Source organism: Poecile atricapillus, chromosome 10, assembly GCF_030490865.1.
Source record: "Poecile atricapillus isolate bPoeAtr1 chromosome 10, bPoeAtr1.hap1, whole genome shotgun sequence".
In the NCBI taxonomy this organism is placed as follows: domain Eukaryota; kingdom Metazoa; phylum Chordata; class Aves; order Passeriformes; family Paridae; genus Poecile; species Poecile atricapillus.
This window is the reverse complement of record NC_081258.1, coordinates 13,390,428-13,416,077: the sequence shown is the minus strand read 5'-3', so window position 1 is coordinate 13,416,077 and position 25,650 is coordinate 13,390,428. Positions and strand designations below refer to the sequence as shown.

General features: G+C 41.2%; 1 protein-coding gene across 4 annotated transcripts in view; it reads left to right on the top strand.

The window, feature by feature from the left end:
• The first annotated feature begins 2,680 nt into the window (after window positions 1-2,680).
• PHAF1 (phagosome assembly factor 1) overlaps window positions 2,681-25,650 on the top strand; it is a 33,399-nt gene continuing 10,429 nt past the window's right edge. For 3 of the 4 annotated variants that reach the window (XR_009278345.1, XR_009278346.1, XM_058845698.1), the window contains exons 1-8: window positions 2,891-3,244; window positions 7,929-8,011; window positions 11,863-11,946; window positions 14,940-14,983; window positions 15,275-15,354; window positions 19,888-19,982; window positions 22,436-22,533; window positions 24,142-24,254. Coding sequence is in view for 2 of the 4 variants with exons in the window: in XM_058845698.1 (XP_058701681.1) it covers window positions 3,181-3,244; window positions 7,929-8,011; window positions 11,863-11,946; window positions 14,940-14,983; window positions 15,275-15,354; window positions 19,888-19,982; window positions 22,436-22,533; window positions 24,142-24,254 (661 nt within the window). In the remaining 2 variants the exon portion in view is untranslated. Of the gene's footprint in view, window positions 2,733-2,890; window positions 3,245-7,928; window positions 8,012-11,862; window positions 11,947-14,939; window positions 14,984-15,274; window positions 15,355-19,887; window positions 19,983-22,435; window positions 22,534-24,141; window positions 24,255-25,650 lie in introns of those variants that run through there. The other variant, XM_058845697.1, reaches the window with a different exon arrangement.

The window sequence follows — 25,650 nt, the reverse complement described above, 5'->3', positions numbered from 1 at the left end:
CGCTCTGCGCACGCTGCATCCCACTCCTGCGAGCCCTGCGGAGCTTTTGTCCCTCCTGGTGACTTTGGTGTTTTCTGCTTTCTTTTAACCAGCTGGATTGAAAAGCCCAGCTCTCCTCAGCCAACATCTCCCCGCTGACGTGTAGAATTTAGGAAAAAAAAAAAACCAAAACAAACTTAAGTAAAAAAAAATCAGAAAAATTCTAGAAAAAAATGGGTAAAAATCCATTAATCCCTTATAGCTGCTGATCTCACCCCCAAATGTGGTGGGATCACAAAGCTTTGGTAGAAGCATCTCCGATGGATGCACGCACTGCCATTCATTCAGTCAGAAACATTAACAACAGAACCAGGCTTTAAAAATTGATTATGATTTTCAGAAAGCTGTGCATTGCTTCCTGAGCCCTGGGGCTAAATTTTCCAAGAAGTGCTCCATAATTTGGGGAGTAAGAAGGGTAATTTTATACTTTTAAAATTTAAGTTTTGCCTGTCATGAGCAGTTGCCAAAATGATGGTGCTTTGCCAAATCTGCCTCAAAAGTGCCACCCTGCCTGGAGTCACTGGGGAGCCTGGGGGCTCCTCCAGTCACTCCTGGGGGTTTGATTTTAATGAAATCCCAGACTGTTGTATCCCCCAGTTTGCAGCACTGGGCAGTCAAAGGACATCATCAAGCACAGAAATGAGGTGGAGAAGGGTTCTGCAAAGCACAAACTGATTTGTACCCACCTGTTTTCTACCCAGCACCTCATCCTGAGGGCTGCACGTGCCGTGGACCTGCTTAAAAGTAGGGGCTGTGCTTTTTGTACTGTTAAATGAATGAGGTATGCAAAATTTCTAGCTACATATTTATGATAGTATGTTATATTTTTAGTACTTTCTTATATTATATAATATATATTATATAATATATTATATACATTATATAATATATTAAAATATATATGATATGACATGATATGATATGATACCTTCCTTATGGGTGTCATAGTATGAACTTACATACAAACAATACACAAATACTGAATATATATATATATATATATGTATATATATATATATATATTCTACATCTATAGTGAGCTGGAGAGAGGCAAGTGGCTCATAAGAATTAGCCCTGCTCCTGGGAGAGGAAAGGCTAATTTCTTTTTTTGAGCCAATAAAGATGTGTCAGAGGGCTGGAGTGAAGGGGAAACATTGGCAGCACCTCGGTGCTTTTCAGCATATTGAGATGTCACCATGCTTGGATTAAAAAAAAAAAAAGAAAGCAAGGCATGAATAATAAACAGAGCAACATGCAGCTGACTTCAAGGGAAAACTAATTTCCCTGGGGCTTGCTCCATGCCATATACATTAAAATCTCACCTTTGATTTTGATCAAGCCTCAGAGTTTTGACAGCTCTGTGACCTGAAGAGAGATGCTGAGAAATGTGATCAGAGTTGAGCCTGGCCAAGGTCCTGCTCCCAAACATGACTGGGATTTCTTTTTAATGCTTTGATCCCCCCTGCCAGTGAGGGCTTGCTCTGGCTGTGGGAAGGAGCCCCAGTCCAAACCTAGAAGAAATTATGCTTGACTTTATTTTTTTCAAAATATGCAACCCTCAAATTCCTGTGTTGGGCTGCCTGAAGGGTGTGCTTTACTGATGTTTTCTGTCCTGCTGTGGGACAGTCCGTGTGATGGGGCTGCCCTGCTGCAGACCTTGCTGGGACATGGTGGGCACAGGGATGGAGCATCAGGGGTCAGGCCAGGACTGAGCATCAGCACCTGGAGGGATGCAGCAGGGGAGAGGGGACAGAAGATGGGTATCACCCAAGGAGATGCTTTTCTGCTACCACCCTCAAATAAATATGGAAAAAATGCATCCCCCTTCCCCCTCTGCCCCTCCTGGAGCCTCAGCCTGCCAACAGAAGGATTGCAGCTGCTTCCACACCCTCTGCACCCTCTTGAATTTCCATCACCACCAGTGCCACCCTGCTCCAGAGGTGTCACTTTGTGTGAGCATGGCACGGGTCCATACCCTTGGTTTTTCTCTTTTGGTTCTCTGCTTATTTGGGCAATGCTTAACCTGGTGCCTTTCATCTTGGATCAAGTTTCCACCATAAAAACGAGGTCTGGTCTGATGTGGGTTGTCCCTGGTGGCGGCTCATCCTGGCATACTGGGGGGGTTCAGTTTCCTCCTCAGCTCTGTGGATGTTTCTGGGGACTTTGGGCGTGACCAAAGCAGGTTCCTGCGTGGTGAGCCCGGTCCCAAGGGAAATGTGGGCTTTCCTGGGGTCAGAACTCTTGGGTGGCAGTAGTCCTGTTTGCTCAGACAACACTGCAAAGCCAATGACCTCGTTCCTCTCTTCCTCACTGAGTCACTCCCGAGCTCATTCCGGTAACTCTGCTCGTGCCACTGACTAATTCCTCCTTCACTCTTCTTTCCTCCACTCTGGCCTTTCAACTGGAAAAACTGGATGGCCCTGGGCTGTGGTTTGGGTTGGTTATTTTGTTTTGAATCCCGAGGTTATCGCGTCGGGTGTAACGGGGGCTACCCCAGCAGGTCTGAGCCTTGTCTGCCGACAGGGCGGGTCCGGGACTCGAACCTGGGGGCTCCCCCTCGCCAAGCCGACGCCTTCCCCCCTCGCCCACGGCCGGGGGGCGGGGCGCACACCCCCGGCCCCGCCCTCGCCCCGCCCCCGCGCGGGCGCGCCTGACGACAGCTGCAAAGCACTTTTTCAGCAGCCGCAAGTGAGGTGAGTCGCGGCCCCGCGGCGCGGGGGGGGTCGGAGCCCCCCCTGGCCCCTCAGGCCGGGCCGGGACCGCCGGGACGAGCGGCGGGGCCGCGGCCGCTCCCCTGCCCCGCCGGGGCCGCGCCGCCCGCGCTCCGGGACCGGGCGGGGCGAGCGGGCGGGGGGCGCGGGCGGCGGGGCCGCGGGGCGGGGAGGGGCGGCCGGTTGCTGTAGCGGCGGAGCCCGCGCCTCCCCCCTCGCGGCCCGGCGCGGGGCCCCGCTGTGAGCCAGCGCTGCCCCCGGGGGCTGGGGGCGGCGAGTCCCCTCAGGGGGCGGTGGCGGGGCCGGGCTCGGGCTGCGAGCTTCCCTCCCGCTTCCCTCCCGCTTCCCTCCCGCGTCCCTCCCGCAGGGGTCCGGCCAGCGACCCGGTGACCCGCCGTGCCAGCCCGCGGCCTCCGCGCTACCTGAGCCAATGCTAGATCTGGAGGTGGTGCCCGAGCGGTCTCTGGGGAACGAGCAATGGGAGTTCACCTTAGGTGAGTGTGTTCCTTCCCCGGCCCTGGCCGTGAGCGGGGCGATGCGCTCCCCTCGGCGTCCGTAAGGCCTCTCCCGGCGCTTTCGGGGAGTTGGTGAGGGAAAGGGAGCGAGAGCCAAAGCTCACCTTTCGCCGTCGCTAAAAATACTAAAGTACGAGCTTTAAGGATTTCCTTGTAGTTTATAGTTTCGTCTTGACTTTTGCGTGCCAACTTGTGCTTTGTTTATCTGACCGTGTGCTTTCATCTGTTCGTTTGCTTTCTTTTGTCTTGCCATCTGAGACTAGTCATTCTTTTAAATAACTCCTAAAAGAGGAAGCATGAATGTACCGATTGTCACCTGAATATGTGTCAGGTGATATCGGCTGTGAACTGATATTTACTGTAAATGCTGTGCTTTTCTGTACGAACCCTTCATAAACATGAGTCGAGTTTCACAATTTCTTTGGGTTGCGAAATAGTGGAGAAAGTAAACTTTGGAGATATTTTCTCAGGGTTAGATGACAAGTGTTTTCCCCCCCCCAATCATTTGTATTTTTCGTCTTGCTGAGTAGTCCTTCCCTACCAGTTATTGCTCTACGTACTGTGATGAGAAAGAACTTGCCCCCAGCTGATGCAAATTTGGCTGGTGCTCAGGAGGGACACTTAAATGTGCAGTTGAAATGAGATGGTGTGTATTCTTCAGGTGACCTGTGTTTTCAAGCAGATATTGGTAGTCCTTAAAACTCTTAGAAAATACAGTCAATATCACCTTTTTTGGGTGATTGTGTCATATCAGTGTTGGCCTCTTTTATTACCATTTTCCATCATTGCTGTAGCACTGTGTGAAGTTAATGGGGATAGGAGTTTGGTAGATGTAAACAAGGCTCTGTGTGTCAGCCCTCTTGAACTTGAGTTACACTTGGGCTGCTGCACTTGTCACCTGTGACAGGGAGGGGACAGACTGTTCCTAAAGACGCTGTTACACAGTTGTCCTTAACTAGGTTGGACCTAAGGAGTGGTGTTGTGCCTTGGAGTTATTTATATGAAACCCATCAAACACAAAGGGCTGTTTATGCTGCTGTGACTTCAGTCAAGTACAACTTGATGGTTACCGACAGGGCTAAATGGCTTTTGGAGGCTAATTATAGCACCTCAGGTCCCACCCTTCGAAATCTTGGTGAACTCCTTGTACCCTAAATGTTCTGTGCTCTCAGCTTTGTGTGACCTTCTGCCATCCTTTAGTGCCTGTGTTACCTGGGGAAAAGCAACCTCCAACTGCATACCCTGTCTTCGTCAATACAGAGTACCAGCTCCCCTCCATTCTCTGTATCAAAACAAGAAAAGGAAAGAGAAAATGTTTTCCTTTTCCCAAGGAAAGCCTGTTAATGCAGTCTCATGGTTAAAATTTTACAGTGTCTCTGTCTGTGTGCATGCACACACACAGGCATAGATGTGAGAGAGAGGAAACTCAGCTGTATTTCTTGGAGTAAACATAGCCACCATGTGATGTGTCTAATATATAATTAGCATGACCTGCTGGTGCAGAGCAGGAGGCTGACTAGGTATTAGGATACTTTGTCGTGCAGCAGCGATGTTGTGTGAAGATTGTCCCTGCTGACAAAGCTGGTTCAGCTGTGTTAGTGGCAGTGGCGTTGGCAGTGCTGGTGTAAATGGGACTCTCACTGCCAGCACTGTTCTACTCATTATTTGTTTAGCTCTGCTCTTAGCAGAACTAATGGCAGTATTCCTGAGCTGCTGCTGACTCTGGCTTCCAGTACTGTGCCCACAATGGAGATGACTGAGGGGAAATGCCAGGAAAATTTTGTACATGACTTTTTGGATTCTGTTTCTGGCTCCAGTGTTGACTCACTATGTGACTAGAGCATAAAAAATTTAACCAAGGCTGAGTTTAGATACCTGTGCCACTGCACCTCTCGGGCTACATTCCTGTAGTTTTAGAGGACAATTAAATACTTATTCTGTAGTGCCTATAGCTATATTATTAGTGTTTGAGATGTATAATTTCTATGGCATACTTGCATTTCTCTTGCGCTTTATACTTTCTTTTTGTACCGAATTTCACAAATCTTCATTTAATGTATTATGATTCATCTTAGATTTTCTTGTATTTTCCTCCTAATCTTTATTCACTTCTATCCTCATCCCTTCAAGCCAAGCAGTCTTAGCATAGGCTGATGCTTCAAGCCATGATGTTCCTGACCAGTGTATGTGAGAGAACTGCCTTGTGCTGCTTGTATCATTCCAGCACTTAGAAGAGGAAAAGGTCTGTGACACAAGAGCCCTGGCACTGGTCTTTGTGGGCCTTACTGCCATGGCTCAGTTTGGTTGACTGGCTGATGTGCTGGAAACCATATTTGCTTCCCCATTCCCCCTGCCTGATGAGCAAGGGAAAAAGAATTCTTTGTTTTCCTCCTTGACTGCAAAGGCTGGCGAACGTTGAGGAAAAAGGGAACGTTGTGTGTGAGAAGAGTGGAGAAAAATAACCCATTTTTTTATCCCTCCTTTGACTTTCTGCAAATGGAGACAAAGGGAGGATACTGGCTGTTGAACACATTTTGGGTCCTGTAAACTGTTCTTGGAGATTTTGGGTTGCCCACTGTAGCTCTGCTAAGCAGCTGTATGGGCAAATCTGTTTGATTCTCAGTTACCGAAAACTGAACCAAGCCAGTCCATGTCCATTTGCTTGCAGCCTGAGAAAACTGTGAGTAAGAGAGTCACATGAGCCATCTGTTTGCACACTTACCAGCCCAGGATTGCATCAGTTTACATCAAACCACAGCCCAAACTCGGTGTTTCTGCACTTCAACCGGGTGCTTTTTGACTGAATCCTCACAGGCTGCCGGCACCATCGGCGTATGGGCTCTGTCAGCTGTGTTGGCTGGGCTTCAGCCTGTGCCACTGGTTTATTTTTTAAATGAGCTCATGGTTTGAGCTCTGCAAGTCTTTTATGAATACTGACTTAAAACGTGGTTTTTATACTCCTCAGTCAACCTTACTTTTTTTGCTGGATTCATACTTTTTACTAGGTTGAGAAATGTGGAACTTTTAAAGCAGCATCTTTGATCTTAACTTCTTGGTGCTATTCATGTTTCTGTTCCATTTTGAAAATATTATCTAATACATAATAACTGTCATCTTCAAACTCTGCTGCCTAGACTACAAGGCAACTGCTATTTCCTAGATAATAGGAAACAGTGCTGCTTTATTGTGTGGCTCTGCATTTTAATTTCATTACTGTTATTAAAATAATAATTCTTTTTTACTTAATATCATCTACTGATGTATAATTTCTAGCTGCAAACCAAATTGTCCCCAGGATTATGGACTAAGGTGAAAACCAGTTTCTCAGACATGTTTATATATGGTATTTGCAAATTGAATCACTGTAGTTCTAATCTGTACATCTGTTTTGCCAAAACTTGATTTCATCATTTCAGCAAAGCTGCAATATATGGGCATGACAATGAGAATGATGTTTTTGATTTGTTTTTTTTTTTTTTTTAGTGTTATGCCATTATTATTTTAAAGCAGTAGCCATGGTGAGCTAGGTGTGTCTGTTATAGATAGTTATACATGGAAAGAGAGGATTTTCTCACTTCGATACTGTAGATAATGTCTAAAAAAGTGCTTTAAAACATGACATACTGTCTGAGTTTGAGAGGTGTAGCTAGTAACTAAAATTTTTGAATGTAATAAAAGTGTAGGTTCTGAGGTAAATTATCCCTAATCAGGCCAACTTTCTTAACATTTAAAAATTAGAAATAGGAAAGCACAGGGCAGGGAATGGAAATAAAATGTCAGATAACTAATCTAAATTGACTTGCAGCAGTTATTAGGAAAATAAAACTTCACAATTATGATCTCATAACCTCGCTTTATAAATGCCTGCTTTGAATCCAGGAATGTGATCACATTTCATTTGGAAAGGCAACAAAGGTTTTTAGTGTGATAAATGATGAGATGGTGTGGTGCTATTTTTTCTGCAGAATCAGCTGTTCCATTCTGCTTTCAGAAATATATAGTTGTAAAGATAAGATACACAATAAGGAAAGAAAAAAAACCCTTGAAAATGTATGAGAAGCTGAGTGACTGTAAGCGTATTGCCTCAGTTGAACCAAATTTTTAGTGTATCTTCTCAGTTTACAGACAAGATACACAAAGTTTCTTCTTTGACACAAATAGAGCCATATCAGCAGCTAATGTGGCCTTTCAGGTCTAAGGAGAATCATTGCTCTGTGTTAGTATTTGTATGTGTCTGGTATGAATACCCAGTACTTCATCAAGCTTAATAAAAAAGTGTGTGCCATGAAAAGTGTTTTACTAAGCATAAAAAGTATTGAGTGTGAATAGCAGTGCCCAAAAAGCAGAAAATCCTGTGCACAGGCTGTGGCAAGCTCTTCACTTTTTCTGCTTGAGCTTTGCTGTTTAATTTTGTGTCTAGAGATACTTTTTTTTCATATATGCCTAACAACTGTAGGTAGATAAACAATGACTTTTTTGTTTCCAAACATCAGGTCTGTGCTGATACCATGACTCAAGTCAGCTTGTTTGTTGACCACATACCTTTCTGTTGTAACTCAGTGTTTGCTGATGGTGGTTTGGTTACCTCATGAGTAACCTTGGTGTTAAAAATCTTTGTTAGCTGGTCTCGGCACTGAAGAAATACACCTGTTTTTATTTCCAGGAATGCCGTTGGCTCAGGCTGTAGCAATTCTTCAGAAACACTGTCGCATTATCAAAAACGTCCAGGTTCTCTACAGTGAGCAGGTGAGTAGTGCATGGGCTGGCCAGGAAATGCACCTCATGGTGAATTAAGACATGCTTTGTGCTCACATACATATTGTGTGAGTTGTGGGGCTATTTGAAATTGAACTGAACCAAATTATTGCCCCTGCATGAGAGATGCAGCTTTTATAAGTTTCGTGTCAGAGGTAATAAATAATCTTCAGCACAGCATTTCAGTGATTTAACAGCTATCAGTTTTGGATATGCAATGGAGGAGTGGCATTGTTTTTCCTTTAAGAAGTGAAATGTTACATAATTAGCTGGACAATTTAATTCTAGTCTATTTACTTTATCATTGTGAAGTGGTGCTGCAGTTTAAAGAACTGAATCACTGATTACTTTCTGCTTTTGTGTTTGGTCCAATGGTGATGAAGAATCCCATGAAAAACCTTACGCACCTCTTCTGCACATCTGCGAGATTGTCTGCAGAAAGTGTGTGCAGTGATTTAAGCTAGCTACAAATGTTTTAATCATTCTTCAAAACTCGGCATTTAATTCCTGATATGTTTGACTCCCATCAAAAAGGGGACTAGAAGTAAAACCCTTCTGCTTGATCAAGTAAAATATGTTTTTCTGATGGAAGTGTAAGACGAGATAGGACAAAGAAGTCTCAGATGTCTCAAAGGACTCTGCAGATGTTTTATGTGCAATGCACATTAATAAGATGATGTTCATATGTTGCAAATTAAAGCTCTTTGCATCAGGAAAAAGGCAGAGTCTGTACAATGTTAGTTTGTATCAAAATAAGGATTCAGGCCTTGTGCATTTTCAGTGAATACTGAATGGCTAAGAACAACCTTGACTCTGGTGTTCACTGCTGGATACATATTTCATATTATTAAATGAATTATCTCTTTTTTCACTTTATGTGGATTTATAAATTTTATGATGACTGAATTGCAAATCTGTCTCCTTGTGATTAATGCATGGGAGCGTCTGTCTGGCAATAAACACATTCCTTGTTTTTTGTATTCTTTGGAGGTTTTAGTTTTTCTTACTATAGTGCGTTTGAATTATTTCTAGGGTTGCTTAGATAAATGATGGTTCCTGTTCCACTCAGCTTGTAGAAGCACAGAAGGATTAGTAGTTCAGTGCTAGTAAGCAGAGGTATACTGCTCCTTGGTCTTTTACACGTCTTGGGAAGTTACATTGTTATTGACTGTGTACACTGAACTTCTGTTATGGCTGCAGAGGGCAGGTTTAGTGGTTTGGGGTTTTTTTCCCCAAAATGTCATAAATATAAAAATGTTTCAGCACCTGCATAGTCTTAACAAAATAGTTCTCCCCAACTTTCTGGAATAGTTGTGATTTTTTTTTTTTTCTGTATATTATTGCAATTCAGTGCCTGTTTTTTTTTTTTTTTTTTTTTGCACACCACTCAGGGCCTGCATTTGACTGTCTGGCTCTGTCCTCACCCTCATGAGAGTGTCATGCAGAGTGTCGTGCATTTCATTAGCAGCTGAGCACAAAGAGCTCAGTTCTTAGAAGATGCAAAGCTTTAAATTAACTTTGCCATGCATGACTTCTGTCTAGAAAAACTGTACCTGAATAGCCTTCATGTTTTTCCTCTTTGCCATGTAAAAGAATGCCTTTGAGCATAGTGATCAAATGTTATTTAAAGCCGTTGCATCTAAAGCACTGAATTTCTGATCTTGGAACTCCAGCAGTGAGTATTTCCTTTCAAAAATTTATATGGCAATTAAATGCAATTAGATCTGCCCATGGTGCTCTCTTTAACTTGACATAAATGGGATGCCCAAAGTGTGCCAAAAAAAGCTTGATGAATCCTTTTCTGTAAAGAAAATAATTTAAACTCATTTTTGGTCAGTTTAAGTGGGGTACTAATTGCCTTTGTTTTCATGAGCTTCCTCTGGATTTTGGTTGATGGAATTGTTCAGTGATAACAGTTTCTCCTGCATCTTTATGCAGATTAGCAGTATAACTGCACATCTGTGGTGCTTCCTTCAGGAAGATCTCTTCTGTTGCTTCTTGGCATCATCTTTCATACTTGGGGTTCTATTTTGTGTATTAAAAGTCTCATAAACTAAATTTGGGCCTTTGAATCTTTCCATGTATTAGAAAATATGCCAGCATAGAACAGCTATTTGCTGTACTAATTATCAAGCTTTTCCTCAGATGTTTGGGGCTTTTTTCCCCACCCACTCAAAAGTACTTGTAATGCTCTCATTAATCTTGGAATAATGTTATGAAAACTGTTTAGAGACCAGTGAAATGCAGAGTATATCCCATAGCAGAGCAGCTCTGCTGGTGTATTTGAATGTCAAAATTCTACAAGGGTTTTTTTGCTCTATCTGCAGCCTTTCTAAATTAGGTTTATAAGGGACTAGAAAATGACTGTCACAATCAACATTAGGCCTTTTTATCTCAAGCTTATAGTTCTGTTGCAATGCTGCTTCAGTTCTACACAGAGCCATCAAAGTTTGTCGGTGAGAGTGAGGTACTGATGGCATTATGTGAAATGTTGTAAGAGTTTCATTTCGGAGAGAGCTGACAAACCAGATCACTGGTGTTCAGGAAAGATGAGCTCAAACTGGACCAGCTTCAGGAGAAGCTACTGCAGTGATCCAGAGGAGCAGGAAATCTGCATCACAGGGGATGGAAAGCCCCATGGCTTGTTTTGACCTAGGGATGTCAAGTCTAGGATCTGATTACTTGACTATATGGTTTGGGAAGGGGTGGGACATGCACATGAAAGTGCTCAGAAAGTGGCAAGGCTAGAAAACAGTGCTGATGTGAGAAAACTGAGGATGAGAATTGGGCTTTTGACAGTCAAACCCCAGAGCTCCTCTCAGTAGAGCAAAGTAAGATAGCTTATGTTTAATTCATGAAGGGGCTGTATGGTGTGGCTGTCCACTTTAGAAGCCTTTATTTGCCCCACTTGTCCATCCCCATTCTATCTTTTGCTAGAAAACTGCCTGGTGCAGTTCTAGGGTGAATCTTGCTGCCTGCCTGCCATACAGCCTTTTTATCCTCTGAGGGGACAGCTGTGGGGGATAGAGCATTTTGAAGCAAATTTCTTTAGATGGTAGATGGTCAAACGCTGAGCTGGGGCCAGGTGGCTGTGTGACTTGCACTGGTAGAGCAGAGAACAGCTTCTCCAGTAGAGGAGCAGCTTGCCCAGCAGACTGAGAGGGCACAGAGCCTATACAGACACCAGGAAAGCCATGGAATGTCTCCTATTGACTCCAGCAGACTGCAAATTAAGCCTTTAGTTGTTATGATTCACAGTAACTAAGGAAACGTAAATTCACAACATGAGAGTCTGAAGCCTTCCTTTTGAGGCCTGAAAAAGACTGACAGTTTGATTTTTGAAGTGGAAAGCCATCTCTTTGTCAAGCACATGCCTGGTTCTGATGTGAGACTTGGTATTTTTGTGCTCCAAGAATGCACCAGAGGCTGTCCCTGGATGATGTGTCTGATGCTAAACTGGGAGTGGTAATTTTCAGGGTGGGGTTTTTTGGTTTCTGTTTTGTTTTTTCTGGGTTTTTTTAATGGGGTTTGGGTTATATTGTTTTAAGTTTTGTTTTTCATTTTCTCCCCCACATACAATAATGGACAAAGTAACCTTTTAGGAGTTTTTGCAGGGCACAGATACTGTACAGGCATTTCTGTTTCTTTTCATAAGGAGATTGAAGAGGTTGAGAGTTTTGGCCAAATGTATTTTAGTTATGCTTATTCATTGGACAAGTGATTGTTTTCTGAGGTAGCTTTGTTTTTCTAAAGTAACTAATTTATTCTTTTACAGTGATGTGTATCTTAACAAAGAAGTCTTGAAATTAAAAGCCTAACACCTTTTACTTTTTGTTTTACAGTCACCTCTTAGCCATGACCTCATCCTTAACCTGACTCAGGATGGAATCAAACTGCTGTTTGATGCTTTCAATCAGAGACTTAAGGTAATAAAACACTCCTCCTGCAAAGGGACAATGCACACCAAAACCCTGGGATGTATTGACACTTAACAGAGCATAAGTATATGGCTCCTTTAGACATTTAATTTCTTATGTAGAGTGCTCTCTTTTGATTATGAACTGCATTTCTTCAGTTTGGGATTTAATTCTTTGTTTATGGAAGGAAGACATCTTACCTGTGTTCTGGGGACATACAAGTGCCCCAGCAGTGTGATGGTGCAGTGTGTTTTCACTTGTCCATCTTGTCTCAAGTGGCACAGAGAGTGCACAAAGCTTTTACTAAAGCTAAGGGAAAACAATCTCTTCTATTTTGTTGTGGTTCAGTGGTCTAGTGATACTTCTGTCTGTTTGAAGTAAGAATAGTCAAGCTGTGTAAATGCATACAGTATTATGAAAACTTGTATTGGTAAAAGCATCCAGAAAGCTTTCTAGAAGAAATTCGATGGGATCAGTTCAGAAGTAAGCAACAGGACTTGTTAAAGGATATAGTAGGTGTAATGTAAGTAATGCCTGTTTTTAAGATAGTGTGGCTCTGTGTTTTCAGTGTTGCTCAGCAGCAGCAAAACTGGAAAAATCAGGAGGCCTTTATTCTCTTTGTGTGTTGTTTTTCTTTAACACACACTTACTAGTAAATTTGACTGTGGAAGAGATTGAAACACAGGCTACTAAGATGGAAAATCTTGACAATTCCAAAGAAGCTGGTGCAGGAATAAAGTCAGCAATATTCTTAAGAAGGTTCCTCCCTTTTTTCAGGGAGAAGGGGGAAAGACTCGCCTTCGGTAGCCAAAGCATTGCAGGAGATGTTGATGATGTGAATTGGTAGATCCAGGACCAGGTTCTGAAAGCAATTTTAGCATTAATTTAGCACACATCTCACATGTTCTCCCTCTGAGGTGGAGAAAGACTTGGGTTTCACAGCACTGGTCTATTATTGCTGGTAATACCAGAACATTTTTTTAAGTCTTAGTAGTAATTACCAAAACAGTGAATGTGAGGAAACATCAACTTATCTCATTTAAATCAAGTGTCTTCTGACTGTGTAGTAAACCATTCACTGAATGGTTTCACCATTCACTTCTCAGTTAATCTTCTCTGCACATAGAATCACACTGATTCTTTTGTCAGTGTAGCTGCTGTAATTTAGAAAATAATTTTTTTTAAGTGCCCTGGATGACTTTCATGACTTATGAGATCCTTTGACTGTCATTATTTTTTGCTAAGTTGCACTCATTTATCCCTCTGTTGGTAAAAAGAAATGTTGACCTGCGTTGATCTGTTTGAGTCATGGGACTGTTTGCACATGGGTGCCTGTTGGCTGCTGTCAGGGTGTTTCTCTTGAGGGGAACCACATTTGTGCCATTGCAATTCTTTGTGCACTGCTCCTGGTTGTTCAGCCCATCCTTTTGTCTTGCACCGTGCAGTTTCAGCAGAACTTCAGGAGGGTGCCCAGTACACACAGTAGTGGCTGTAAAACAAGATCTGGGGTGGGGCTGGTTCTCTCTATTTTCAGAAAAAAAAATTGTGGAGGGAAAAGATGTGCAAGAGGACTAAAAAAAAAAGTAAAATCAGTCCTAGCTTTTCATGAAAGTAGCCATTGTTTTTTAATAGGCTTTAACAGTAAAGGAAATCTGGACATGTCAACTGCATGTGAATTAAAATGCTAGATAACTAGGTTTTTCCAAGAAGCATAATTCCAAGTGTATTTTATTAAGAAGGAAAATATGTTTGTTCTCTTGTTGGTTCTGCCAAAATGTTAATTTGTTACTTGCTTTGTGCCCTACTTGTTGCTTGTATTTTGAAATGCCATTAAATGTTGATTTTATTTTTTTTTCTAAATATATATGGAGGTAGTGGTTTAAACATTGCAAGTTGTTTTATTTTAGGGTTATTTGCTGGGCATCTCCCAAAACCAAGACTTCCTTCTCAGCTGGTGATATTTTTAGGCTTTAAAGCCACACTTGGTAGCAAGCTCCCTGGGAAATTCTGCTTTATTCTCTTGCTGGAGAGCACATCCTGTCAGAATCTGCCAATGATTTTTTTTGAGGTTTACAGAAAACAAAAGATGTGTTTTACCTTTGCTTTGCAGCAATTATGAGCTGTATGTGTTTTCCTGCTGACATAGGAACATGTATATAGGGTGGAAGAGGCTTGTGTTTGTCCATGGCTACTTGCCAAAAGTCATCTGCTTAAAGCCCAGTATAGCCTCAAAATCCAGTGACAGTGATAAAAATTGTTTGACATCAGTCCTAGATGCATGTTTGCAGTAATGTATTCAGAACAAAGGATCTGTATCTAATATTTTCTGCAGAGGGGGAAGCTCCTTGGAATATTCAGTAAGGTCTTAAACATTTACTGAATATCAGAACTGGGTATTATGGCTTGCCCTGATCCCTCATGGGCTGCTCTTCTGATTGTCTTCTGTAATGCTTGGCAAGGTTGCAAAATATCTTATGTATAATTGAAATGGGATATTACTGCTAAGTCTTGCTGTGTTCATTTTTTTACTTTAGAAGAGCTGGAAAGTTACAGCAGTGCAGTCAGTGTTAGGACTTTGTGCCCTACACAGGAATTCTTCAGGGTAGTGGGAGCAACCCAAGGAATGGCCCATTGACATTCATCAGAGGATTCCCTAATTAGCTAATCCTTGCTGTTGCTTTCCTTTGAAAGTCTGAGTAAACTCTCTAGAAATCAAGATACTCATGTGTCAGTGACAGTATTTCTTCCTGCAGGCGGTACCGATGTACATGGGATATGGGGGTTCTCTGCTGAACCCAGAGTTGTTCAGTCCCTATTTCAGATGTGCACTTATTGAGTCAGTTTTTGAAGTTTGATCTCTGATACTGGGATTTATCTTGGCAGAGTTCTGTAAGAAGGGGAACAAGCAGCACTGGCTAGTCTTGCCTTTTGACAAGGATTTATCTCTGTAATGATTTGCAAGCGTCTCAGCTATGCCAATGTTTTTGTTTCTGGTGTTTCAGGTGATTGAAGTTTATGACTTGACTAAGGTGAAGTTAAAATATTGGTAAGTGATTTAAGACCTCTCATGATTTCCTCTTGGTTAGAGAGTCTGGTTTTACTAATTTTTTTAAATTCTGAATTCATTTTTTCAATTACTAATTTTAAAAATAAAAACCAGCTTTCATAAAGGAGTGTGCATAATCATCGTTTCTTGATCAGGGTACTCAGTTAAATTACTGGTTTACTCTTCAGTCTTGGAGGCTTCTTACAATTTAGATGTGGTATTGCCTTTAGTAAATGTTTGTAGCATCTGTTTGGTTTCATTCAGGCAGATTAATTTTGTTCTCTTTTTCAGTGGTGTCCATTTTAACTCTCAGGCAATTGCTCCAACCATAGAACAAATTGATCAGTCATTTGGAGCAACACATCCAGGAGGTAAGCCAAAAAATTTCTGAGAAGCACACCTAGCCTGACAGACTTCTTTCTAGGAAACCTTTCCAGTATGTCTGCCTAGAGCAATGTGTAGGCAGTTCTGTTGTCATATGATCTGGAGCCATGTTCCAGAATGGTCATATTCTTACAGCTGGGAAATCATGTAAAATGTGTTGTCAGTTCAATTGTGACTTTTTTAGAAGTGAAATGGTGAGGCAGGGAGTCACTGGCACAGAGTGGTGTATTCAGATGTCATTAATGATCTGTTTTGAACTGCCAGTACCAGAAAACTGTGAGCTTTGTTGTTGATGCTGTTGTTACAAGTCCTTATGCATGGTCAGCTCTCAAGCATCCTTAGGGATTGCATATACCATGAGCACAGACATTTGAGCTGCTCTCTGTGCAGAGTCAGCCAGGGCTGTTTGCTCAGTCTCCATGCTCTGTGACTGTGCTTACACTCCTGCTAGGCAGGATCAAACCTGAGCTGTGTGTAACTGGCTTACACCTCCCTGAGCCCCCCTCCTGTACTGGGAGCACTGGGGAGGTGTGAAGTCTATGTGCAGCAGGAGCAGAACCAGGACGTGTTTGTTTAACCTGGCTGAACCCACTCTGACTTTTGCACAGCCACTTGGCTGTTCACCATCTCTGCAGCAGGAAAAAGACTATCTTTAAGCTCCTTGTTTGTGTATGAAAACGAAAACTGTATTTCAGGGGTTGTTAGGCTATGAAAATAAGCCAGTGGTGGAATTCTGAAGAGGATATTTATAATTAAACAGCCCGGGAACTTTCAAGAAATGGAGCCACAAACTGGCACAACAAGGAAGAACATTAATTCCATATAGTCAAGATACCATTTTCAGAGCCTCATTTTCTATTTTTAACTTAAGCCAGTCCATTTGCAGTAGTCAGGCTGATCCAAAACAGGTGAGTGTTCTTTGTGATGGATGGTGATTGCATATCCAGCCTTTGTCTCTGCTCTCTGCAGACACTCTCTTGCACATTACAGAACAGGATTTATTAACTGGGGAGGGTCATGTGGGTAGAGCAGTATCATTGCATAAAAGCCTGCAGTAGTTGATGAATATCAGATTGAGATAAATGAAGCTTGGAGCATTTCTAGCTGTAATACTCCAAGGACCAGAATTAGCCTTTTAAAATTTTGGTCCTGACATTAACAGTTCCTCTTAGACAGAAGCTCTGAAATCTATGGTTAGATCTGTTACGGAAATTGTATGTACAAGGGGCTGTAGTCTAAAGAAGGGTAAAAGTGGTTTCATGTCCTGGGTTGTTTATCATTTTTATTTATTCTGTGATGATGGTTTATTTGCAAATATGTAGAGGTGGAGCACTTCCAAAATTGTCATAATATGAACTGTAAAAATGCATATCTAGCCATAAGCATTGCCTGTGGAAGTGATAGCATGTTTTATTACTGTGTAAAATCATATGCAAGCACTTAAAAACAAAGTTTGGCACCACGTGTCCTTGTGCTGAATTTGCAGATCTTGTGCACCTGTCATATTCAATTAAGAAAACTTGCACACTTGCTTCATCTGGTGATAGTTTTTCATAACATCTTTTCATCTAGTGACATGTAGATAAGAAAATGTATTTATTAAAATGTTGGCCTCTATTACCATTTCACTAGTGCATTTGCTTATTCAAGTTTTCTCATTGGGATAATACTTCTTCCATTACCAGCCTACTTAGCAGGAGTAAATGCTCTGTATTAAGCTGCCTGTCACAAACTGTTTGAACTGTATTATGCAACAGAAGTTTTTGATAACTCTCTTTTTCCTTTGTGTTTTCTGAAACGGAAAAAGTGAAGAACCAGAATGGTTTTCATCATGTGTGGGGGGATGGTGATGGTGTTTTAATGTTCCACAAAAATTGGAACTGGGGTGGGAGGAGAAACCTTCCTCTTAATGTGACCAAAGTACCAAATGCTAGTTTTCATGAATGAAAGGAACATAACCATCCCTTTACTTCTCTGTGCTAATACTCCTCCAAACCCCCAATTCAAGCACTTTAAATGTATTTTGTTTTTTATCTATGTTAATCTCCGCTAGAATTTCATTCAAAATGTTGTTTTTCACTTAAAACCAAGGTGGTTGCAGCGGAACTTTCCTGCAACAGGATACAGTGGTAGTTTCAAAATAAATATCAAAAGGTTAGCAACAGTTTTGTGTTGAAACTGACCTTCAGTGAGCATTTTTGGTTTTGCCAGATCAGTGGTTTTAAAAAAGAAGAGTCATCAGAAAAATCAACCAGCTTCATTACTTTTTGGCTAATGTTAGTTTGAAACATGGCAATACCTTTGTCATGGGGTTTATTGAAATACAACCACTTTGGAGGTCAACAGCTTCATTGAAGCCAAGATTTTTTGTCCCACATTTCCATGATTCTGTGACCTGACTTCCTGCTGGGAAGGGCTTGCTTTTGCCAGTGGGTCTTTTGAAACCGCATCCTGTCCAGAGTCCTCATGGATGTGGCTTTGTGCCGAAGTGCTGTTCAGCAAGGATCAGGGCTGTGGGGTTGAACTCAAGTCACAAGATAGAAGAAAAGTCCTCCTTCCCTCCTACCACAGTGGCCTTGTAAGGATGGAGAGGGTTGATGTGTTCTGGCTCTCTAACTCTCGGACTTCAGCAGGGGCCCAGGCTCCCCTAAGGTGCCAGAAAAGTCTTGTGTTTGATACCAGGAAGAACTGACTTTTGGATTTGCCTTTGCTTTTGCCAAATCTGTGTCCATTTTGCAACCTTGTTGGTGTTGGTGGTGTTGTCCTGTCAGCTCTACAGAAGTATTTCCCAGCTGCTCACACTCTGCTGCCTTCCTGGAAGGCAAACCTCCTCCCTTTCCTCCACTCAGCAGCAAAGACATAGTCTTTTTGCTTCTATTGGCAATTTTGAATGGAATTAGCAGAGTAGTTGTGTGATTAAAAAAAAAAAAAAAAAAAAAAAAAATTCCTTACCTTGTTCAGTCATGTGGTTGGGATCTATGGTTTTGAGGGAGACAAGAGAGAACTTTGCAAGAATAAAATTCCTTGCCCTTTAAACCTAAGCATCAACAAACATTGCAGGGGATGGGAGATGATGCGATTTGTATAATCAGATATCACACTTGGCATGACTGGGGGAAAAATAGCTCTCCAGCTGGCTGTGGGCTCTGGAAAAGATGTATCATAATTTATCACATGAGAGAGATTTGTATAATTTTCCTGCCGATCAAAACATTTCCCTCTCTCCACACGTTTTCCTTTCAGTGACAAGCGTGGAAAAGACTCTTAGCCAGCACATTCTGTAGAAAAGCCAAATGATGATTTTTGAAAGCTTAGTGCTTATTGCTCAACTATTATTTTTCTATCCTGGGTGGCCTGGCATTGTCCAGATACCTTGTGATATGTCTTTCAAGTTGAGCATTTGAAAGACACTGTGGGAGGGAGGGAACAAAACATTTCTTTATATGCATTTTCTCTATGCGATGTCATTTTAAATATAACATCGTAAGAAAAAAGGGAATATTGAGCCTTTGGTATTCCTTTAGTAAAGTGGAAGAAAGTAGCCTCTCTTGTTAGAGGGTTTCTTTATTGTTTTTAGCCTCTGGTGTTTTCAAGCTGTCAGCTTGTGTGTGTTACTAGAACACTCTGTTCCCCCAGTGGCTACAGGGCACAGGTTGAAGTTTGTAAAATCAATCCCAAAACAGTTCCCAAGCTCTCAGTCTTCTGGGATTGTTTTTTAATCTTTCCACAGTCTCAGAAAACAGTAGGTTGTTAGAATAAGTACTGGGACGACATTTACTGTTGTTTGTAGTTGATGTTGTGCAATTGATTGCAATGAATCAGGACATCTCGTGATGTGGTGACAGCTGGAAGTCTGTGTGTGCTCTAATTTATTAGTGCTCTTTGTGGGAGCTGACTGGCTGGCTGCTGTTTCTGGTGATGTTATTTTTAATTACCATTGTAAATGGCCTAGGACCTGTGTGTCTGAAGCATTTCCTCCTTGGGCCGTGTTGCCTGGGAACACATGAAGCTGGTCTGGGCACGGGAGCTCCTCTTGGGAGGAGAGGTGGAAGTGCAGGTCACAGGGTGAGCCTCCTTTGAGCTCCTGTTCATGCTGGCCCATGGTGTGAAAGAGTTTATCAGTGTTCTGTGCACATCTTTCTCAAAGACTTTCTGGTTAATACTGCACAATGTTTTACGTAACAATGAACAGAATTGTTTTGAACTAGTAGTGGCTACTTAAACACTTTAGAGATATTAAGGTATAATGATTATGTCATGTTGTATAATCGTATTGTTAGGGATAGGTTAGTGCCTGCAGGCTTGCAGAGGCAACTGTAATGAAGCTATGGTTTCTCTTACTGCTGTGTTTTTACTGCATCAAATTAAAAGCAAAGCTGTTATGGTCTAGTGTAATTGTGTTCCTCCTGCATTCAGAGATGTAACAAATTGATTGAGGTGATGAAGATGCCGTTAGATATGAACTGGAGAATTCTTTGATTATTTTTGTAACTCTGTTTTTACTTTCTTTTCCCTTTTAGTGTATAACTCAGCTGAGCAGCTCTTTCACCTCAATTTCAGAGGACTGTCGTTTTCTTTTCAGTTAGACTCCTGGACTGAAACCCCGAAGTACGAGGTCAGCAATCATTCTTAGTTAATGGATGGTCTCTTTGTCTCTATGGTATTTGCAAGTGTGACCTACATTGTGTCTTATCTTTTGCAAGTGAAAGAAGCCAGTAATTTGGAAGGAATTGAACTTCTCAGTTGTGTTCTTATTAATGCTATGTAACCATCTCAAAGTTAAAAATTTACTTCCTGTTGACAAAAGGCATATGCTAAGGGGTTTTGCTTGCATCATGAACTGGGACTAGCAATTCTGTTGGTGAAAGGAGTCTTCTAAAAATATCAGTGCTGTCTATGCAAATACATAAATATTAAGCAATCTACTGGGAGGCTGTTCTTTTATCAGATATTTTTGAATCTCATCAAAGTGATTATGCAACTAAAGTAGGATAGACTTCATAAAATACATTTTCATCTTAAGTGTCCTTCAGTATGAGTGCTTTTAGCAAGCCAAATGAATGAGTTTTATTTGTAATGCCTGTTTGCATATTCACCAAATGTTTGGATGAGTTACTGAATAATTAAATGCATTACTGCATTCTCTGAAATCTTTGGAAATCCCCATCTAAAGTGGAAACAGGATCAGGTCCTCTGTGGTTTCCTTCTGTACTAATAAAAATGTATGTGTAACTTGTTTTGTGTGGGGATGGAAATGCTCTCAGTTGTATAATCTGCATTTAAAGTTAAAAAGTATTAAAATAGAGGAGCAAATAAAGAGCCAAAATAGAGAAGAAATCAACCAGCATGATGACACATATTCTTTGTCACAGCCTGTGATTTAGTGCTTATGGTTGACATGTTACAGGGGGTAACCAGGGGAAGTTATTGTTTAGCAGTAGTGAAGGTCAGTTGGGTTTCAGATTGGAAGGTGAATAGAAACCTAATAAACTAAACAAAAAGAGTGCCCCAACAAAGAATGGTTTATTTTCATGCAAGTGTTCCCAGGGCATTGATGAATGAAATAGCCAAACTGCTGAGGAAGTCAATTGTTTTACCAAAGATCTGAAAATATCATAAAATACCTCAAGTTGGAAGGAACCTGTAGGGATCACTGAGACCAAGTCCCTGCTCCTTGCAGGACTACCTAAAAGATGTTAAAATAGAACTGCTAGAACAGTGGAGAAAGTAATTTTGGATTCTCTTAGATGTCTCATTCAGTTGTTCTAGTGAGGTTAGTAAAATGTTCTTTGCACAGAGTGTAATGCCAAAGTCTCCCTAGGAACAGGTAGAAGTAGGATTGTTTTGAAAACAGAGTAGTATGAAACAGTCCACAGGGAAGACAAGTATTTGTGGATATTTTTAGAGAGGAACATTAGAAAAGATGGCAGAGTGAAGTCGAATTTGAATCTGTCAAAATCTGTCAAGTTCAAGGAAGTTCATATAGGAATGCTAAGCTACTTAGCAAAGCAGTGCAACCTTCTGCTTATGGAAATGGAAATACTATGAAGAAAAGTTTGGAGTTTATTGTATAGCTGGAAACAAGTTGCAAGTGAGGAGAACATGAAATCCTTTTCTTACTTCAGTAATCTGAAGTCTGACTGCTTTAGAAGCAAAAGGTATTAATGTTCTAGGCAAATTCAGGAAGAGAATTGAAAACGGGACATCTCTAGATTTTCTAGGTAGTGGAGGTTCTCTTCTTAAAACCTACAGCAGTAACAGTCATTGTTCTAGGTTAATTTTTTTCTGGAGAATTTTGTGTGTTTGTGTTTACCTTATGTGATGTCCTGCTAAAGTAGACCAGGTAATAGTTTGCATATTGTGCATCTTGTTTTTGTTGACTGCTTGTGACAAAGATAGGGTTTTTTCTGTCTGGTGACAGCAAAGTATGTTATTGGTCTTGAATGTCCTGTCACATTCAGAATTGAAAGAAATTCCTTCTTCTAGTGCAGTAAGAGTCAATCTGACTTCTTTAGCATGCTTTCTACTTGATGAGAGCATTCAAATCCCTGTCAAAACAGCATGTGTAAGAATGTGGTGATAAGGAGAGCAGAAAATCTATTCAATGCACAAGTTTCTGTTCATCAGATAAGGCATCTTTGAAACCAGCAAAAATGTTAAAAGGCTGAAATTAATGCAGTGGGAGACAAAAACCAGAAGTTTTCCTTTAAGACAGATGCTTTCTTAGACCTTAAATACAACGTATCAGTACAAATACTTGGAAATTGCTAGCTGCCAGTGACTAAACCAAGGAAAAACTTGAATTCTCAGTACACACAATGGCTAATTGTCAGAGTAATGGCATCTTTTGATGAATAAACATAGTGAGTGTTTCACCCCTGCTCAGGAATCCAGGAGTGGTGGAATATAAAGAAACACCACCTTGAAGGCTGGGTTTTACTGTTATTTTGTCCCTTTGTCTTCTGTTGGAGACTTACTTGGATTGGTAGGCATCTCTAAAGCAGTTTCTGGGCTTAAGCTGAAGTGTCTGCTGTGTTGTGTAAGAAGAATGATTTTGTGTTTCCACAGCCTAACTTTGCCCACGGTCTGGCCTCTCTGCAAATTCCACATGGCGCGACTGTGAAACGCATGTACATCTACAACGGAAACAGTCTGCAGGACACCAAGTATGTACAGCTGCTCGTGCTCTTTCCATCATTTTAGTGCTTTGCCATTGCTAAATAGAATCATATGTTTTCTTAGTTCAGTTTGGGTCTTCTATTAATTTAGTAATGTGCAGAATGCTTTTAGATACCAACCTCAGTCAGATTTCTGTAGGTGTTGTCCTCAGACCTTGTAATCAAATGTTGGTTTGATTTATGTTGCTGTTGAGCTGTATGAGCTTGGTTCAGCTGCAGTAGGCAAGTTCAATTGACCTGAATGTGAATTAATTAAAGCAGGGAACACTGAATTTAGTAACACATGTTTAGGCATTATTCTTCCTGTAGATTTTGTTTGTGCTGATGACCTCTTCCTAAGCAGATCAAATTTGGTGTAGGCAGTCAGTAAGCTTGCAGCATATTGATAATATGTATGTCATATTATGGCATATATGTGGGTCCTATCAAGGGTCTTAAACTCCCTTGCTAAACAAAATTAATAAAATATGCCATATGCATAATCTACCATATGTTCAATGTATTTGCAGATACCTGACTGAGCTTACTGTCTTAAAAGCCAGGCTGGATGGGGCTTTGAGTAACCTGGCCTAGTGGAAGGAGTCCCTGCCCATGGCAGAGGGGCTGGAATTGGGTGATCTTTAAGGTTTCTTCCAAGCCAAACCATTGTAGGATTCTGAGATAACTAATCTTAGAAATACCCAAACTGTAAACTGGTATTTTGCAGAGACAGTGGAGTTTTAAGGCCAGGAGATAAACACATCCTTGGATTACTTCTCAGAAGGGAGGGAGGCTTGTTTATGCAGACATTGTCTCTTAATTAGAAAGAAGTGCTCTTGAGAAAAGTGCTGTTGTCTGTGCCCATCTGTGACATGGTGAGCTTTAGTGAAAGCACTGATTGTTGCATGGGGCTCTGTTGTGTGTCTGAGAGAGAGCTCAAAGCCCAACTTTTAGCTTGTCATTCACCCAGAGGAGGAACATAAGAAGAGGGAACTTCAGGGAGCAAGGTGATAAACAGAAAATACGTCTTTCCATTAAAAATATCTCACTTGGGACTGTTACTATTTTTTAAAATAATATTGTTGTTGAATTAAATTGAGAACTTTCCCAGTAAAGCAGCACAGTTGCCTTTGGTGTACCTGCACAAGCTGATTTCATGATCTGGCCTATGCAGTACCTTCCCAAGAGTAGCGAGAGCATCACGGAGAAGGCTCTTCTGCTGCATTTGGGTGATAGGCCTAGTTCAAGGACTTAGTTAGCTCTAAAAACTCCACAACTTCCATTTTCCCTTAGAGAAATCTGAGCTGGTGTGTCCTCATAGGAGATACGCAAAGGCTAGGTACAGTTTCTGTAATTCCTTAATTCTTGGAGTCTTTGAAACTTGCTGGTTTTTTCATTAATGGTAAAGATCTTGCATTTGGGTTCTATCTTGTTCCTCTTCCTTTTCTCCCACACTTTCTGATCCTTTTGTTTAATACAACTTTTAATCTTCGGTCTCAGTTACATGCAGCTTTGTTAAAATTAATGTGCTCTGTTCCAGTGAACTGATACTAGCTTGTTACAGGAAAATTTGAAGGTGAAGCAAATCCTGTGCACATTTTGTATGATTGGTTTCAGGGCTCCCTTGATGCCTCTCAGCTGTTTCCTTGGGAATGTGTATGCTGAGAACGTCGATGTTCTGCGAGATGGAACTGGACCCTCAGGTTTACGGCTTCGCCTACTCACTGCAGGTATTGGAGACACTCAGAGCATCACACTGGTTGTTCTCAGGAAAAGAGGGGTAAAGCTTTGTAAACTAAGTGCAGGTTATTTCTGATAATTTAATAATGATTTCAAAGTGTTCTATCTACCTTGTTTTGAACTATTGCAAACAAAACCCAGTTAAATCCTTTTGAAGATGAGCCTGCCTGCTGCTGCATTTTCCTAACCCTGGAGAAATCACTGAGAGCTGGAGTCCTCATGTTCCAAGTCCTTAGAATCTGTTTACAGAAATGGAATTTGCTTCCAGGTGTATGTATAGAAGAAAACAGATCACTGTTCTCAGTACATCACTAAAAAATGATGACAAACCAAGAAACCTTGTGTATGTGTCCAGGGAGCTGTATGATGTTGATATTCTTGTGATTACATCTGGAAGACTTTTAAAATTGCCAGCAAGTGATTACGTTAATGCTGCAGCCTTAAACTGCACTTTGAATTCAGTTCTGTTTTCATTTACAGTAGGAGACAGTGGTGAAAGTGAAGAGATGCTGATGAGTCCTCCCTCCAGGTGCTTTCAGAGATGGGAGGGCGCTTAGAAATACGGGAAAGATATAAGAGCTGCAAAGGAGTCTTGTTCAGTCACTGTAACTTGAGACTTGACAATGTTCTTAATAAAAAAATACTGAGATGTTTTAAAAAATTTTGATTAGGGGACTCAGCTTTTGACCTGGCCTGATTGCTAGCTTTATATATTGAGGAAGCACTTGGAATACATTCACAATATGCAAAAGTAAAAAAAAAAAAAATTATAGATGAAGAATAAAAAATTACCAGAAAAAACGGAGCAGATATTTTCAAGCCACTTTGCTTCTCTTATTACAGAGGAAAATAAGGTAGAGCAGAGCCTCATATACTGGGGAAAGAGTTAGCTATAGCATCATAATTACGTAAATGATTTTGAGAAATTGGACATTTAGAGTGTCAAGTTTTGTTAAAAAGTTTTGTTGTGGCTTAAAGGAAATGTCAATGTATAAAATAATTATTAAAATATCACTGATGTTTAGACAAACTTGCAGAAAAACTTGGTAAAGGAAATCTGGAAAATCTGCACATGTGCTGTTCTTATCTTGCAAAGTTTGTAGAAACTCTTGTAAAACATTACACATTTCTCTGCTTATGTATTAATTTGAAGTTATTTAAGAAATCAAGGATGACCGAACTGGATTTTTCTGATTTATTTTAGCGGGTAACTGGCTACATAAATAATGCATAGTGAGGAAAGCAAAGCATCCTGTGTTTTGCAGTAACTGCTGCATATATGTGCTTGCATTCTCGTAAATGTAAGATGCTGCATTCCTGCAAGCAAATGGGCTCCCCAACTGCAGCATCTTTCCATTTCCTAACGTCTGGTAACATGTCAGCAAT